General features: G+C 37.7%; 1 protein-coding gene across 2 annotated transcripts in view; it reads right to left on the bottom strand.

Annotated features, from left to right (window-relative positions):
- dhrs7b (dehydrogenase/reductase (SDR family) member 7B) overlaps window positions 1-14,498 on the bottom strand; it is a 35,643-nt gene extending 21,145 nt beyond the window's left edge. The window contains exons 1-3 of one of the 2 annotated variants that reach the window (XM_041229706.1): window positions 14,425-14,498; window positions 11,151-11,326; window positions 10,239-10,354 (exon numbers count right to left, since the gene is read on the bottom strand). In XM_041229706.1, the coding sequence (XP_041085640.1) occupies window positions 10,239-10,354; window positions 11,151-11,326; window positions 14,425-14,444 (312 nt within the window). In that variant the 5' untranslated portion in view covers window positions 14,445-14,498. Of the gene's footprint in view, window positions 1-10,238; window positions 10,355-11,150; window positions 11,327-13,478; window positions 13,599-14,424 lie in introns of those variants that run through there. The other variant, XM_041229707.1, reaches the window with a different exon arrangement.
- Window positions 14,499-14,956: the final 458 nt, after the last annotated feature.

Below are 14,956 nucleotides of genomic sequence, written 5' to 3'. Positions count from 1 at the left end.
AAAGCATAAGCTGGAATGCAATCATTCTTCCTGCTGAAAGAATAAGTTAACGTTTCATGATTGGAGAAATTGCATTGCCTACATTTATTACCAAGAATCGTTGCCCATTTCTCATTTCTATAAATTAGTTCTTCCAAAGACATGGAATCTGTACCAGCCAGTACATGTAGAGTTTAAACACGCAACAACAAGTCAGTTTGATGAGCAGCAGTTACATCTAGTACACATAATGCCATGACTTACTGTGAAACCATGAGAGATACTTCAGGACAAATTTCAGACAATTTGGTGAGAAACTCTGCAACATCTTGCAGCTCACCTATATTGAAGGGTTCTCCTGAGAAGTGACAAATATCCACAGGAGGTAGAGAATCAGTGGATGGCAAGTGATCACAGTTGTGAACAAAGCTCCTGATAGCCTATTGTTGACTGTTTTCATGAATCCTTTCTTTTATATTCAATGTGATTGATATGGCACTTTATTTTATATATATATATATATATATATATATATATATATATATATATATATATATATATATTATTTTGTTCAGGACGACAGGGAGGGGAAATATCCCCTGCACCTTGAGGCAACTGTAAATTAGAACAGGGTGCAGGGTATTTAAGGTGAGCAGACAGTCTGCTTGGGGCTGCTGAGTAGAAGGTAGCAGAAGGTGCGCTGTTTCCGATCAAGTCCTGTCAGGAAGCTAGTCAGGAACCTTCAACGAATGTTTAGTCAGTGCCCCGAAGGAGCTAGGTGTTTGTTTTGTTTTGTTTATTTTTGTAATTAAAAGTGAGCGTCAGCACTAAATCCAGTGTGTGGGTTGTGATTTGGAAGGGAAAAGAACCTGAGCGAGCCTGTGTGGCGAGTCTCCAGTATATATATATATATATATATATATATATATAATATGATATATATATAATATAATATTAATATATATATATCTACCTTTTTGGTATATATATATTAGATGGAAACTATATAGTTAAAAAGGATAAAAACCTTTTTGACCAAAAAATAACGCTATTTTTGGAAAATCACCATTTTTTGCGCTTTTCTGAATAAAGTGACTCCACATTAGGTGTTTTTCAAATGGAAAAACCTTTTTTTTTTTTTTTTTTTGCAAAATCTGTAATCTAAATTTATTGTAGCTCTAAAAATTCTTCATTTTATTTTTTGTTTTGCAGCAAAAAGGCTATATATCCATAGGCTGTTTTCTTACAAAACAAGAAATATCCACATTCCACTCAATTAAGCAAATTAATTAACCCTTTGCGGTCCCCTTGTGATTTTCCCTTTCCAGTCCAATGTCGGGCCCTGTCCGATAGCATCAAAAAGACGTAAAGCAGAGGTCTCTAGTCGTTTTCTCTCCGGAAAAAGCTGAGAAAACCCTTCAATGGCTGAGTGAGACCAATAGGAGCCGAATAAAGCCGAAAAAAGTAAAAGAGTGTATCTCATAGTCCCATGCACTACAGAGATAACCCAAACATAAACAAAGGAGATAGCTGCTTCTGCATCCAGCGCTCAAAGAATATCACGGACATTTGCAGAGCTTTTTGAGATGTTATACTAACAAAATAATGACTTGGACCACATTATTGAGGCGTCTGGTAATAAAATGAGTGATGAGGAAAGGATTTATCAGTATGCATGTCTATAAAGAGGCATGTGAAAAAATGCACCGAACAAGGGGTGGGGCTTCACTGGAGATGCAGTACTAATGTCGTTTTGCCATGCAATCCGTTTTAAACAACAACAGTTGGGGTCCCTAATAATAGGCTTAGATTTTATTTTGCTAAAAAAAAAAAAAATTAGATTTATATATTTTTTTAACAAAGCACATTCGTAAATGCTCATACAGATCGGCCAATCACCTGTCTCTGCCTGGTTACTGAGCAACTACTGTACTGTGTGCTGAGAAACTGACACTGACAGCGGAAACAAATTCTCACAGCTGTGTCACCTTGCCAACCATGAAGCTCCGCCTGAAAATGACACAGATGACTGAAATAGAATGTTTATTTTATTGTGCATTACATGTGTTGCTGTTTACAATAATGCTGGCTGGCTGGCTATGAATTACTATCTACAATAATGAATGTACTCATGTACACACACAGTCTTCACTAAAGTCCCAATTTAAAGACCGTACTTTTCACTGCAGCCCTCGGGATGAAATTGTTAGCTAGGTGGATATTTTTTTTTAAATTAGCAGTGGGAGAAAATCATTTCAGCAAGTACAGTAGAATCTGCCAGCACTGACGGACGCTGTATCTACTATAGATACTAATGAGAGCAAGAAATACTAAAGAAAAACAAAGGAAACCCAGATCTTCAAGAAAGCTGGGAGACTTTTTATAAATGGAGTTCACATTTTTAAACGCTGCAAAACCAGCATCCACACTGTAATTTGACAGAACAGGTGATTTATTTGCACTATGCAGGACCTTATTTTCCCCCTTAGTGCTTGAGCCCCAGAGCACTCACGGAATCACTGCCTGTGCACCTATTATCAGTGATTAAAGTCTGGTTTTCAAACTAACTGATTATCGTTCAATACTGTATTGCTTTCAATCCCATAAAATATGCCGACGATAATGTAAACACCACCAAGCTGCAGACAGCGAGTCCAAAGCTTTAAACGTGTTACTGTTTATAGATAAGAACTCAACTTATTATGAATGTTGTGTTATTATGTTTTAAGCAACATACTATGATAGTTCATTATGGCAATTGTTTGTTTATTAGTTTTAAAATGTTTAGTAAAACATGACTTATTGTTTGACTTGTTAGCACAATCGGCCACCCTTTGCTAATGACATCTTCAGTCAGGGTCGTAACCAAGTATAAATCTCCACATTTTTGTAAAATGACTTTCCACTTACTTCTAAAGATGCAACGCATTTCAGTAAATTCAAACGATATACTTTGCGTCCCGCGCAGAGGGAGAACACAAACATAAAACACCGTTAAGTGGGGTTGGCATTGCAAGGGAGATGAAGGGAGGTTTCACAGTTCAGATCGAGTGACTGTTCTCTAAGCATTATTTGTGAATGCATACTCACCACTGCTACTCCCTGTTAGAAAATGTACTTCCCTGCATTTTTTAAAATTATTCATCATTTAATCATAAAATCACAATTTACAAGATTAAATATGGGCATATGGGCACTGCCATAACAGGGTCACACAACTGTGATATTGCACGGCCTCAGAGAAAATGTCGGATTTTGCTAAATTAGAAGTCTGGCGTATAGCGCATTATGAAAAGAAACAATCACTTGAGTTGTATTTAACGTGGTGTATATCATGTTTTCAGGACAAAGGACATTTGAAAGCACACTATATAATATATATATATATATATATATATATATATATATATATATATATAGCTCTGGAAAAAATTGAGACCACTGCAAAATTATCAGTTTCTCTGGTTTTACTATTTATAGGTATGTGTTTGGGTAAAACGAACATTTTTGTTTTATTCTATAAACTACTGACAATCAATATTTGGTGGCATAACCCTGATTTTCAAGCACAGCTTTCATGTGTCTTGGCATGCTCTCCACCAGTCTTTCACATTGATGTTGGGTGACTTTATGCCACTCCTGGCGCAAAAATTCAAGCAGCTCGGCTTTGTTTGATGGCTTGTGACCATCCAGTTTCCTCTTGATCACATTCCAGAGGTTTTCAATGGGGTTCAGGTCTGGAGATTGGGCTGGCCATGACAGGGTCTTGATCTGGTGGTCCTCCATCCACACCTTGATTGACCTGGCTGTGTGGCATGGAGCATTGTCCTGCTGGAAAAACCAATCCTCAGAGTTGGGGAACATTGTCAGAGCAGAAGGAAGCAAGTTTTCTTCCAGGACAACCTTGTCATGCGTCCTTCACAAAGACAAATCTGCCCGATTCCAGCCTTGCTGAAGCACCCCCAGATCATCACCGATCCTCCACCACATTTCACAGTGGGTGCGAGACACTGTGGCTTGTAGGCCTCTCCAGGTCTCCGTCTAACCATTAGACGACCAGGTGTTGGGCAAAGCTGAAAATTGGACTCATCAGAGAAGATGACCTTACTCCAGTCCTCTACAGTCCAATCCTTATGGTCTTTTGCAAACCTCAGCCTGGCTCTTCTTTGCTTCTCATTGATGAAGGGCTTTTTTCTAGGTTTGCACAACTTCAGCCCTGCCCCTAGGAGCCTGTTTCGAACCGTCCTCGCTGTGCACTTCACCCCAGCTACCGTTTGCCATTCTTTTTGTAGGTCACTTGATGTCATCCTACGGTTGCTGAGTGACATTCGAATGAGTTGGCGGTCATCCCGGTCAGTGGAGAGTCATTTTCGCCCTCTGCCGGTCTGTAGCTTTGTTGTCCCCAATGTGTGCTGCTTGACCTTGTTCTTATGAACCGCCGTCTTTGAAATCTTAAGGATGGAAGCAACCCGACGCTCACTGTATCCCTCTGCCAGTAAAGCCAGAATTTAACCCTTCTTTTCCTCACTCAAAACTTTCCTTTTCAACTCTTTGGGCATGGTCAATAGTTATTTTTTGATTCCAATTACTTTTGAGGTACTACTAGCACTGTTTTGCCATCCAGCTGGTCCTATTGCAAGAGGATAGTGATGACCACAGGAGTGGTTTTTATACTTTTCCTCGTTAAATAAGATTTGGTTCAGGTGATCCCCTAATCAGTACCTCATTCAGCAGAATGAGGTGTGCCTGTGTTGGAATTCAACAGACACTGTAATGGAATGGCTGCCATACATGTAGAGATGCTGATTTAAGAAAAATTTGCAGTGGTCTCTTAATTTTTTCCAGAGCTGTATGTGTATAACAGTAGACAGTATACCCTGTCAGATGAATGATCCTGCTTTTAGCTCAGTTTTGGTGCAAATGGCGGATATCGCGCTTTGCATCTAAACTCTATATATATATTATATATATATATATATATATATATATATATATATATATATATATATAAAATACACTCACACACACACACACACACACACACACATACAGTGGCTTGCAAAAGTATTCAGACCCCTGAACAATTCTCTCATATTGCTGAATTACATAAGGTACATTGAAATTTCATTCTGTTTGATATTTTATTTTTAAACACTGAAACTCACAATCAATTATTGTAAGGTGACGTTGGTTTTATGTTGGGAAAATTTTTAAGAAAATAAAAAACTGAAATAGCAAGTTTGCTAGAAAGCATGAGAGTGACCCAGCTACGATGTGGGAAAAGGTTTTGTGGTCAGATGAGACCAAGATAGAGCTTTTTGGCCAAAACTCAAAGCGCTGTGTGTGGCGCAAACCTTTCAGCAGGACAATGATCCCAAGCACAAGGCCAAAGCAACATTGGAGTGGCTCAAGAACAAAAAGGTGAATGTCCTACAGTGGCCCAGTCAAAGTCCTGAGCTCAATCCCATTGAGAATCTGTGGCACGATTTGAAAATTGCGGTCCACAAGCGTCGTCCAACCAACCTAAACAACCTGGAGTAAATCTGCCAAGAAGAATGGGCCAAAATCACTCTGTGTGCAAAGCTGGAGGCAAGGTTTTTCTATTTTTCTTAAAAATATTTCCCAACATTAAACCAATGTCACCTTACAATAATTGATTCTGAGTTTCAGTGTTTAAAAATAAAATATCAAACAGAACGACATTTCAATGTACCATTTGTAATTCAGTAATATGAGAGAATTGGTCAGAGGTATGAATACTTTTGCAAGCCACTGTATACACACACACACACATAGTACCAGTCAAAAGTTTGAGTTTTTTCATGATTATCTGTATAAACTTGTCTATAAACACTTAATATTTCATTATATGATGTGTACTTATATAAGCTAATAATCATAGGTGAATTGCATTCAAAAATTTAATTTTTAAATGAAAATGTAAATCTTGTCAATTTCAATGAAATGTTCACACAAAGCAAGGGGATTTCAGACTGAAGCCCAAGTCAGTTAAAAGTTAAAATGTGTAAAACATGGTGTTATAACACTGGCCTAAGTATAAAAGTGTCTTTGTTAGATGTTCACTAGCATGTTACCTAAGTAACCTTTTGTCACCAATTATTGTTAACACATGAGGGACCATGATTACTATAAATATAGGTAGCATAGGCACAAGTCTGTCATTTCTGAATGTAACGGAGCAGAAAATGGCAAAATACACTCAGTTAAGCAAAGAAAAAAGACTAATTACTTTAAGAAATGAAGGTCAATCTTTAAGACAAATCGCAAGAATTTTGCAAGTGTCTGTAACTGCTGTGGCCAAGACCATCAAACGATTTGAAGAAACTGGCACTCATGAGGACCGAACAAGGTCAGGCAGGCCAAGGGTGACCTCAGAATCAGAGAACAAGTTCAGAGAATCAGAGTCACATGTCTACAAAACCGGCGATTAACTGCCCCTGAAATACAAGGCTGTTTAGAGGAGATTGCATGAAGCTGGCTTAACTGGAAGAATTGCTGTAAAGAAGCCATTGTTAAGAGTGCAGAATAAGAGGAAGAGACTTGCCTGGGTCAAAAAACACAGAAACTGGATGTTTGAGGAGTGGAAGTCGGTCTTATGGACCGATGACTCAAAATTTTAAATATTTCGGTCCAACCGCCGAGTATTTGTAAGGTGCAGAGAGGGTGAGCGCATGAGTTTTGCATGTGTGGTTCCCACTCTCAAGCATGGAGGAGGCAGTGTCATAGTCTGGGGTTGCTCTGCTGGTGACAGAGTTGGTGATCTTTACCAAGTCCATGGCAAGCTTAACCAGCATGGTTATCATAGAATACATCAGAGGCATGCCATTCCATCAGGATTGCGGCTAGTTGGGCAGTCCTTCATTCTTCAGCAAGATAATGACCCAGAACACACCTCAAAGTTGTGCAAGAACTATCTGGCGAAGAAGGAAAGTGAAGGTCAACTCAATCTAATGACCTGGCCTGCCCAGTCTCCAGACCTCAATCCCATAGAACTTGTATGACGAACTGGACAGAAGAGTCAAAGCAAAGCTACCCACAAGTGCCCTACATCTCTGGGAATTGCTGCAGAAGAGCTGGGAAGACATGTTGGGTGATTTCCTGCTGAAACTTGTTAACCGAATGCCTCATGTTTGTGAAGCTGTTATTAAAGCAAAGGGTGGCTATTTTGAGGAATCCAGGATTTAGAGAAAATCTTCAATTTTCTTGAACATTGCTTTGATACTCCTTATGTTTTGTTTTGTATATTGTAACGTGTTTTCATTTTCAAGTATTTACAGAAACGTATACAATGTAAAACATTGTCAATTTTAAAAAAAACCTAGTTTCCAGCAAGTGTACTCAAACTTTTGACTGGTACTGTACACACACACACACACACACATTTTTTTTCCCCAATTGTGGAGCTGCATTTGTGCCATATAAAAATGTGAGAAATGTTGTGTGTGTCCATCTGTCTGTGGTTACTGTTCTTATACAGTTCTACGGTTATGCACCATACAGCGCTGTGAACATGGTTTATATTTTCTGCACTCTTAAGGATAGTTCATACACTAGTACAGGGTGGTGTGTCAGCCCCGTCGACTCACTCATATGTGTTCATGGGTTGCTTCGAACTCCCTATGAGACATTCGGATACAAATATGCCCTGTATAAAGCTAATGTGATATGAATCATATGCAAACTGTGAAATGTACGCATTTTTTCAGTACCATAATAATGAGAAGGCGTTTTCAAATTAAATTAGATAACTTCTCTGAGCACTTTGTCAACTTTTTCTTTGCTGGTCATAGCTAGGGATTTTTTTTTTATTTGGGGGTGGGTCAAGGTAAGCGATTATAATAAGGACAATTAAATGGTATTCCTTTCTGAATGTACATCTTTTCATCTGCAATCGGCAACACAATGGGGGGAAAACAGCTAGTTTATTTATTTACTTATTATTATATTTCTTTTTTAATACCATGTGAGTGGAGCGTGCCTATTTTGTCTGGAGCAGGGGAGTGGAGCAAAATGAAAGAAAGAGCGAAGCAGAGCGGAGGTTATTATTATGAGTGGTGAACGGAACTGTTACCGCTTCGCTCCGCTCACATTCTCTGAACACAACACAGACCCTCGCCGTTCAAATATATTGTCTTTAAGACGGGATTTGCAAGTCACAGGAGAGTAGAAGTGAGTAAACTCTATATCCCTTATATGAGAAGTGGATAAACAATATATTGCCCAAATTCAAAGTGGGTCAACACTGTTTACTTGTGTATACCCTCGACTGCACCACAGAGTAAAACTCCAAAGAAAAGTTTAAAGAACGTGGAATTGCCAGGCAGTGTCCCATCTAAGGCCAACCAGGCCTGAAAATAATTATTTTATTTCTTAGCAGTCACCCCTATCCAGGCCAACTTACAATTGTGATGTTACTTTTTAAAATATAATTACTCATTTATACAGTTGGGCTTTTTACTGGACAAACTTAGGTAAACAGCGTGTGTCCCCCACCTGGGATTGAACTCACGTCCAATAAGGAGTTTTTAACCATTACTCTACATATGCTTCAAGTGAAGAAGCACAAATATCAGGTTGTAAAACTATTTTTTTTTTTTTTTTTTTTTTTTTTTTTTTTACATGAAACATACTTTTTGTATAGGTAACAAATGTCCATTGCTCTGGATAAAAGCACCAGCCAAATCTATTAATATGACATTTTTCTGGCTTGCTATTTATTAATTTATTTCTACATTTATAATAAACAATTTTTACTTTTATCATTTTTTTTCTAAATATATTTATTCCTCTATGCATTTTTTAAATCGTACTTATTTCTACCTAATAAATTATTCCTTTGTTTATTTTTAATTAAACGAGGAACCACAATTTATCAGAGATTTAGACACGGTAGGTACATGCCACTCTTGTGTACAATTCCATTCTATGGTATCTACCAAACAGGAAACTGGATATTTTCAAACAGGAAATAGAGCATTTCTAGAATCCAGCAGAACCTTCAGGTTTTCAACAAAATCTGGTCAGGCATGGATGTAAGCTGAGAAAATCAGCGCATTTCAACAACAGCGCAGAGGCGCAGCGGGCTAAGGCCGTGTGCTCTTCAAGGACTTCATGTTGCAAGTTTAAACAACGGTACTGATTTTTTTTGTGCGTTATGTGCTGTTTTAAAACATAAATTGTTTAATATAAACGGTGTGGATTTCAAACTGCTTACGTTCCCTGGTTTATTTTGACATTGACCAACATGTGGAATCACGTGTGGAATTTAGCTTTTCAGTCTGAAAAGTCGCTACACACTTAAAAAAAAAAAAAAAAAAAAAAAAAAAAAAAAAAGAGTAAGAAACGGAAGAGGAAGAACAATTGTACCTTAGTTTGACGACTTACATTTCAATTTGTATAAGAGGTATTCATGTTTTTTTAGTTTTTTTCACATTTGATGTAAGACAGTTTCAGACTTTTGGTACTGGTACAGATGGTAATTCTAAGCGATTTAGTTTTGCCGCTGCAATATGGTGAAAACAGCAAAACTCTTGGAGTTGTACAAAGAGTCTCGGTAGTTTCCAACAAGTTTTTCTAAATTGTTGGAGGAACTTTATTGAAACAAATTTTAACTTATAGAGGACACAAAAAACATACCTGCACACTGCAGTGGCGCGCATTCATGTTTGATTACAAACAATACCGTATTTCCTACATCATCAAATGGCCCATGCTGCGTACGTGCCTAATCACGCGAGATGTGATCAAATTCTGGCTATACACGTCATTGCATTTGTTACAGTACCATATTACATGTAGTCAGTTTGCCTCGAAATGATTCTTATAAGCGGAATGTTTGATTCTTACAAGCAGAGTATTTTAGCATGGTTAGTATAGGAATGGTTTTGTCCCAGTGGTATTTATCACTATACGCGGCTGATTCTTACATCAGCGATTCTTATAAACTGAGTGTACTGTACATCCAAATTCTCTTCGTAGCTTCTAGTTTTAAAATACTTTTTGTGAAAGGACAGTAGTTATAAGTTATTGATAGGAAAGAAGCAATGGAAGGGTTGGGGACAATTTGACCAAGTAAGTGCAACACTAACCGGAACTATGGTTTGCAAACAGATATTTTGCCAACCAAGTTTAGTACCATATATATATATATATATTTAATTAAATAAAAATACAAGTGTAATCTAATGTGTGTTTCTTTCAATCTAAAATCTGAAATCTAAACTTGCTATGTTTTGTACCTTCCTCTGGGTGTCAATCACTCCGGTTAGCTCTTTCACCAAGTCTTGAAGCCTCGCCTTGTCTCTGCCACACAAGACGAGCCTGGCTCCAGCTGCATGGAAAACTTTAGCACATTCTACAATAAAAACAAAAGTTACAACAAACACCTGCTAATGTATTTGCATTATATTCCTTTCAGGTCTTAACCAAGTTCCATTAAGTTCTGTATACAGACTTTACAGCCATAGTCTGTTGCAGAATTCTAAATAACTAATAGCAATATCTATATTTAATAAATTAAACATTTAAACCTCCTGGGTAAATCTCTTTATCATAGTATGCATCTCCATTGGCCTCTTAGCCGTCTGAGAGCTGTTCATTGGACTTGGATTTTTAAAGCAACTGTAGCTAACTAAATAATTTCATAAAACTGCTGAACTTCCATTGGCTTACCATCTCTCAAATGTCCAGTTTTTAAAGAAACACGTTACAGCAAACAGGCTTTTCACTGTAAAACAATCTGGTACGACACAGCTCTCTGTTTGCTTGCCCCGTCATACAGTAAGTCTGTCACTACCTTCTCATTGGTCATTTCACTCCAGCAGTGTCTTTGGTACTGTCTGAAAGCATCTCAGTCAATACAGTACGCAGGTTATTGACAGAAGAGGTGGGGACAATGTCATCCTCCACCCAGGAGGTCTAAAAGCAGGGCTTGCAAACAGAGATTTCATTAGCCTAGAGTAGTACCAGGTATCAAGTTTTAAAATGAAAACAGGATGTTGTTTCTTTCAGAACTGCACATTTGAGCCTTAGAGAATTATATTTGCTAGAATTACTTTTAAGTGTGCAGTTACGCTGGTATTCCATTATTATTTAACCCTTTATAGATGTTCTCATTTTCTGAAGAGCTCATTTATAGTGTTGTACCTCACCTCGCCCTAGACCGGAACTGGCTCCAGTAACCACCACAACAGCATCTTGGATGCAGACCTTTTGCCGAACTCTCAGCAGAAGCTTGTACAGGGTGACGACCCCGATACTGCCCAACACCAGAGGAATGAAATGACTACAGGTGAACTCCATCAGCTTCCCTTTAGACACACTTCTCCTTTGACAACAAAGGGTACAGTAAGCATTAACTGTCCTTCAAGACATTTTCTCCACCATGCACATCCATGCTTTCAGTTAGTGCTGCACTTCCATGGTCACCTGTTCCCACCCCTTCACTGGCTTCTTTCCTGTTAAATAACCAATCAGCTGCTTCCCCTATTGACTGACATGCTTCAAGCCAGTAAGATGACCCCAAAGTCTCTGCTGTGGGGACCCAGGAAGTGCAAGTGCAAACTGATAAAGCATAGAACCTGAGAACTTATTTTGCCCTAATTAAAGTAGAATCAGATATCACATTTTAAAATAAAAACACAGGTTTTCTACAAACAGCATGCTTGGGACCTGTATGTAACTAATGAAAGTGCAAAACCGGTCATGCTTTTGGAATTATTTTGTTAGCTACAATTATATTAATTGGTCCATACTGTGCCCTCTAGTCACTGTCACTGGCTGCAGACTATTCTGGGAGTGCTGCAAACAACAGGGAGCTCATAGGACTGGCCAGTGCTGGCCTTTTATTTCCAAGAATGTTCCAGATTTCGGTAAAACAAAGGACTGAGTTACACTGAAGGTGCTTCCAGTGGTATGGTTTCTGGGTGAAAGGCAGCTACATTCTTCCTTCGTTTAGCATTCTGTGCACTCTCAGAATCAAGAACGACTGTATTGGCTTCCCAGTTTACAGGCAGGTAATGGCTAACAACGAGACACATGCTTAATAAATCTGTTTAGTTTCATGCCTATTCATTTATTGATTGATACTGAACACCAAAAAAGGGATGAAAATATGAATCTTGTCTCTGATCTACCCTAGCTGAGTACATTTCAGCAACATGCACACCCCTTCTTATTTGGTAAAACTGGGATGATTAAAAACAGGTTATTTTACAGGTTTTAATTGCTAAACAAAATATATTCAGTCTATTTTATTATAAGACTAGATATGCCACACAACACCTGCAACTAGTGCAAATGCATTACAACACCTCAAGATGTGTCATTAATATCCTGTATATACCTCCCTGCACAAAACCCTCTGTATTCAGCGATATAGAAACAATAGGCACTAATGTGAAAACGTCAGACCACTTTATGCTTTAAATTAAGCATCTTAAAGATTAAGTAGCGAGGTTCTGAAAAATGTAGCGTTACATGTCCTCACGTGTTGATACAACTATTTAAATAAGGTACCTATAATTTATTTTCATTGTTAACGTTTTACACTTATAACTTTAAAGTATGTTTCAAAGCTCTTTTTAAAATGGACGCTTTTTTTAAACCTGATTTTTAGTAGTAATGCTTGTACAAGACACTATGTACAAGGTTGCTGTGTATTAGTCGTTTTACAACGTTTGCGCAATAGATATTTTATTTGCAGCTTACTTGTAGTATGTTGTTTTGTTTTACTAAAAAGCAAATAGTTAATCTTATAAAAGTGTTGATCAAAAATTTACACGGTAATTTGCAGTTTATCATCCTTCTCCCATGATTATACTACGCATTTACTGTGCTTTACTTAATTGTTTATTTAGCAGACACCTTTATCCAATGTGACTTAGAGAGACTAGGGTGTGTGAACTATGCATTAACTGCAGTCACAACGTATCACCTGAAAGACGGCATGCAAGGAGGTTAAGCGGCTTGCTCAGGGTCACATAGTAAGTCAGTGAGTGAGTCGGGATTTGAACCGGGGACCCACCTGGTTAGAAGCCCTTCTGTACCTTTTCACATACAGTAAACTCTGTTTAATATGACCCCAGCTAACCCCTTCAGGTACACGAGGAATTGATCAGCTGTTCTTAAAATACACTTCAGAGTGATTCAAGTATCACAAGGAGGAAATTGATAACTTGGATGAACTGATCCAACAGTCAGTTTCATGCACCTCATTGCAAAACTAAAAAAGTTATCATAATTTGTATGTGTGTGACTTACACATGTCCCTCGTACTTTACAGGGTTAATGTCACCCTCCTCTTATTATCACCACAGTGAAATGGCCAGAATAAAACAGAAGTCAATGGGGACACTTAGATTATTATCACACTCCAGTTAATATCACACAAATGTAGTGTAGAAAACATTACTTTTTCCCCCCATATTGGTGAACTGATAAAGTCGACTTTATTAGAAACGTAATCACTGGTTTCTTACCTGATAAGTAACTAGTAGTTAAACACTTTGTTAATTTTTGTCACTGAACTGTGTTTATTTAGCAGTCGTTCCTCTTTGTAATCTTTGCGTGGGTCTTGTGATACTGTATATTACCTATTTTGCCAAGAACTTCAAAGACAAACAAAAGTTAGCACAGTGCTAGTAAAAGAGAAACGCTGGTATTAAGTCTCGTTTGGCTGGAGAAAGAGAACGAGAAACACTGCTGATTGAACCATGCAGTATTGCTGCTCTGCCCGACTGTGCTGTGGCTGGCGTGAATGAGCAAATACTCATTTGAACCTGCAAATAAAGCCACCAATGACCTTACATAAAGGGACCCCGCTAGGGCGAACATCCAGTAAACTGAACAATTAAACTGCACTGAACTAATAGGAAGTCAGATCAGTTTAATATTTCAACACAAAAACACATTATTTGTTGTGCTGTCATTTTCGTTTTTACTTTTCAATAACCTTCTTAGATAATGTAAACAAGTCTAATTCGGCACAGTTATTACTATTCATCAAACACTGAACTGATTTTGAGTTACCCCTTTGGCAGATTTTAAATCCTAACCAAGTATATCTTATTTTATCAAATATATTCTATTTATATCAGTTAATGTCAAGCGTTGCACAACATAAAACTGAGAACAAAATAATTGTGTGTGTTTATTTCCCTCCTGCCTGTCGCGTATTTGTGCAAAATGTACGTAGGTTTGTGTTTATAATGCTATTCTCAGACAACATCTGCATTTGTGTTGTGTACATTAATTTGAGAATTCGCATTTTCATTCGTGTTGAATCCTTACAATTCTGTGATTTTATTATTCGTCCATTTTGTAACTGCCCTCATTTGTACTAAATTTTAGGGTACTGCATTACTATTGCATCAGCTACCCGCGATTTTTATGTTTAAAAAAAAAAAAAAAAAACCTTTAACCCACCTGCTTGACTGGAAGAACATACTTCAGAGAACCCGGAAATGAAACCAACGAGTAGCAACAATAAACAACGTCCGGTAGGACCATAGCGTATTTACTTCAAAATAGTAGTTCCTTGTGGAAGGCAATTGTACATGCGTGAAGCAGTAAAATGCATGCCCATCGCTTAGGTATATGAATATAATACGGACATCTAAAAAATATGTATATATACTTTCTCAAATGCTCAAAAAAAAATTAAAAATAATTTAATTTTCTTAAATATATCACAAATAACTCCCTGAATAAAATGTGTTTAAAATGCAAAAGAATAATGGAGCATACATACTGCCCATTTCTGAAAAATCTAAGGATTATAACTCAATAAAAGAGGGTGAAATGTGAACTAGAGCTATAGGAGGAATAAATGATGCCTTTTGTATCAGATTTATGTCACTGTAGAAAATACAGTACTTTGAAAACAGGCGATGCACAAAATATATGGGGTTGCACTGAAATTACTGGCAGGCGTCACACGCCACCCTGTCTGCTGCAA

Source organism: Polyodon spathula, chromosome 26 (genome assembly GCF_017654505.1).
Source record: "Polyodon spathula isolate WHYD16114869_AA chromosome 26, ASM1765450v1, whole genome shotgun sequence".
Classification (NCBI taxonomy): domain Eukaryota; kingdom Metazoa; phylum Chordata; class Actinopteri; order Acipenseriformes; family Polyodontidae; genus Polyodon; species Polyodon spathula.
The sequence above is the reverse complement of the archived record's forward strand: the minus strand, read 5'-3'. Positions and strand labels throughout refer to the sequence as shown.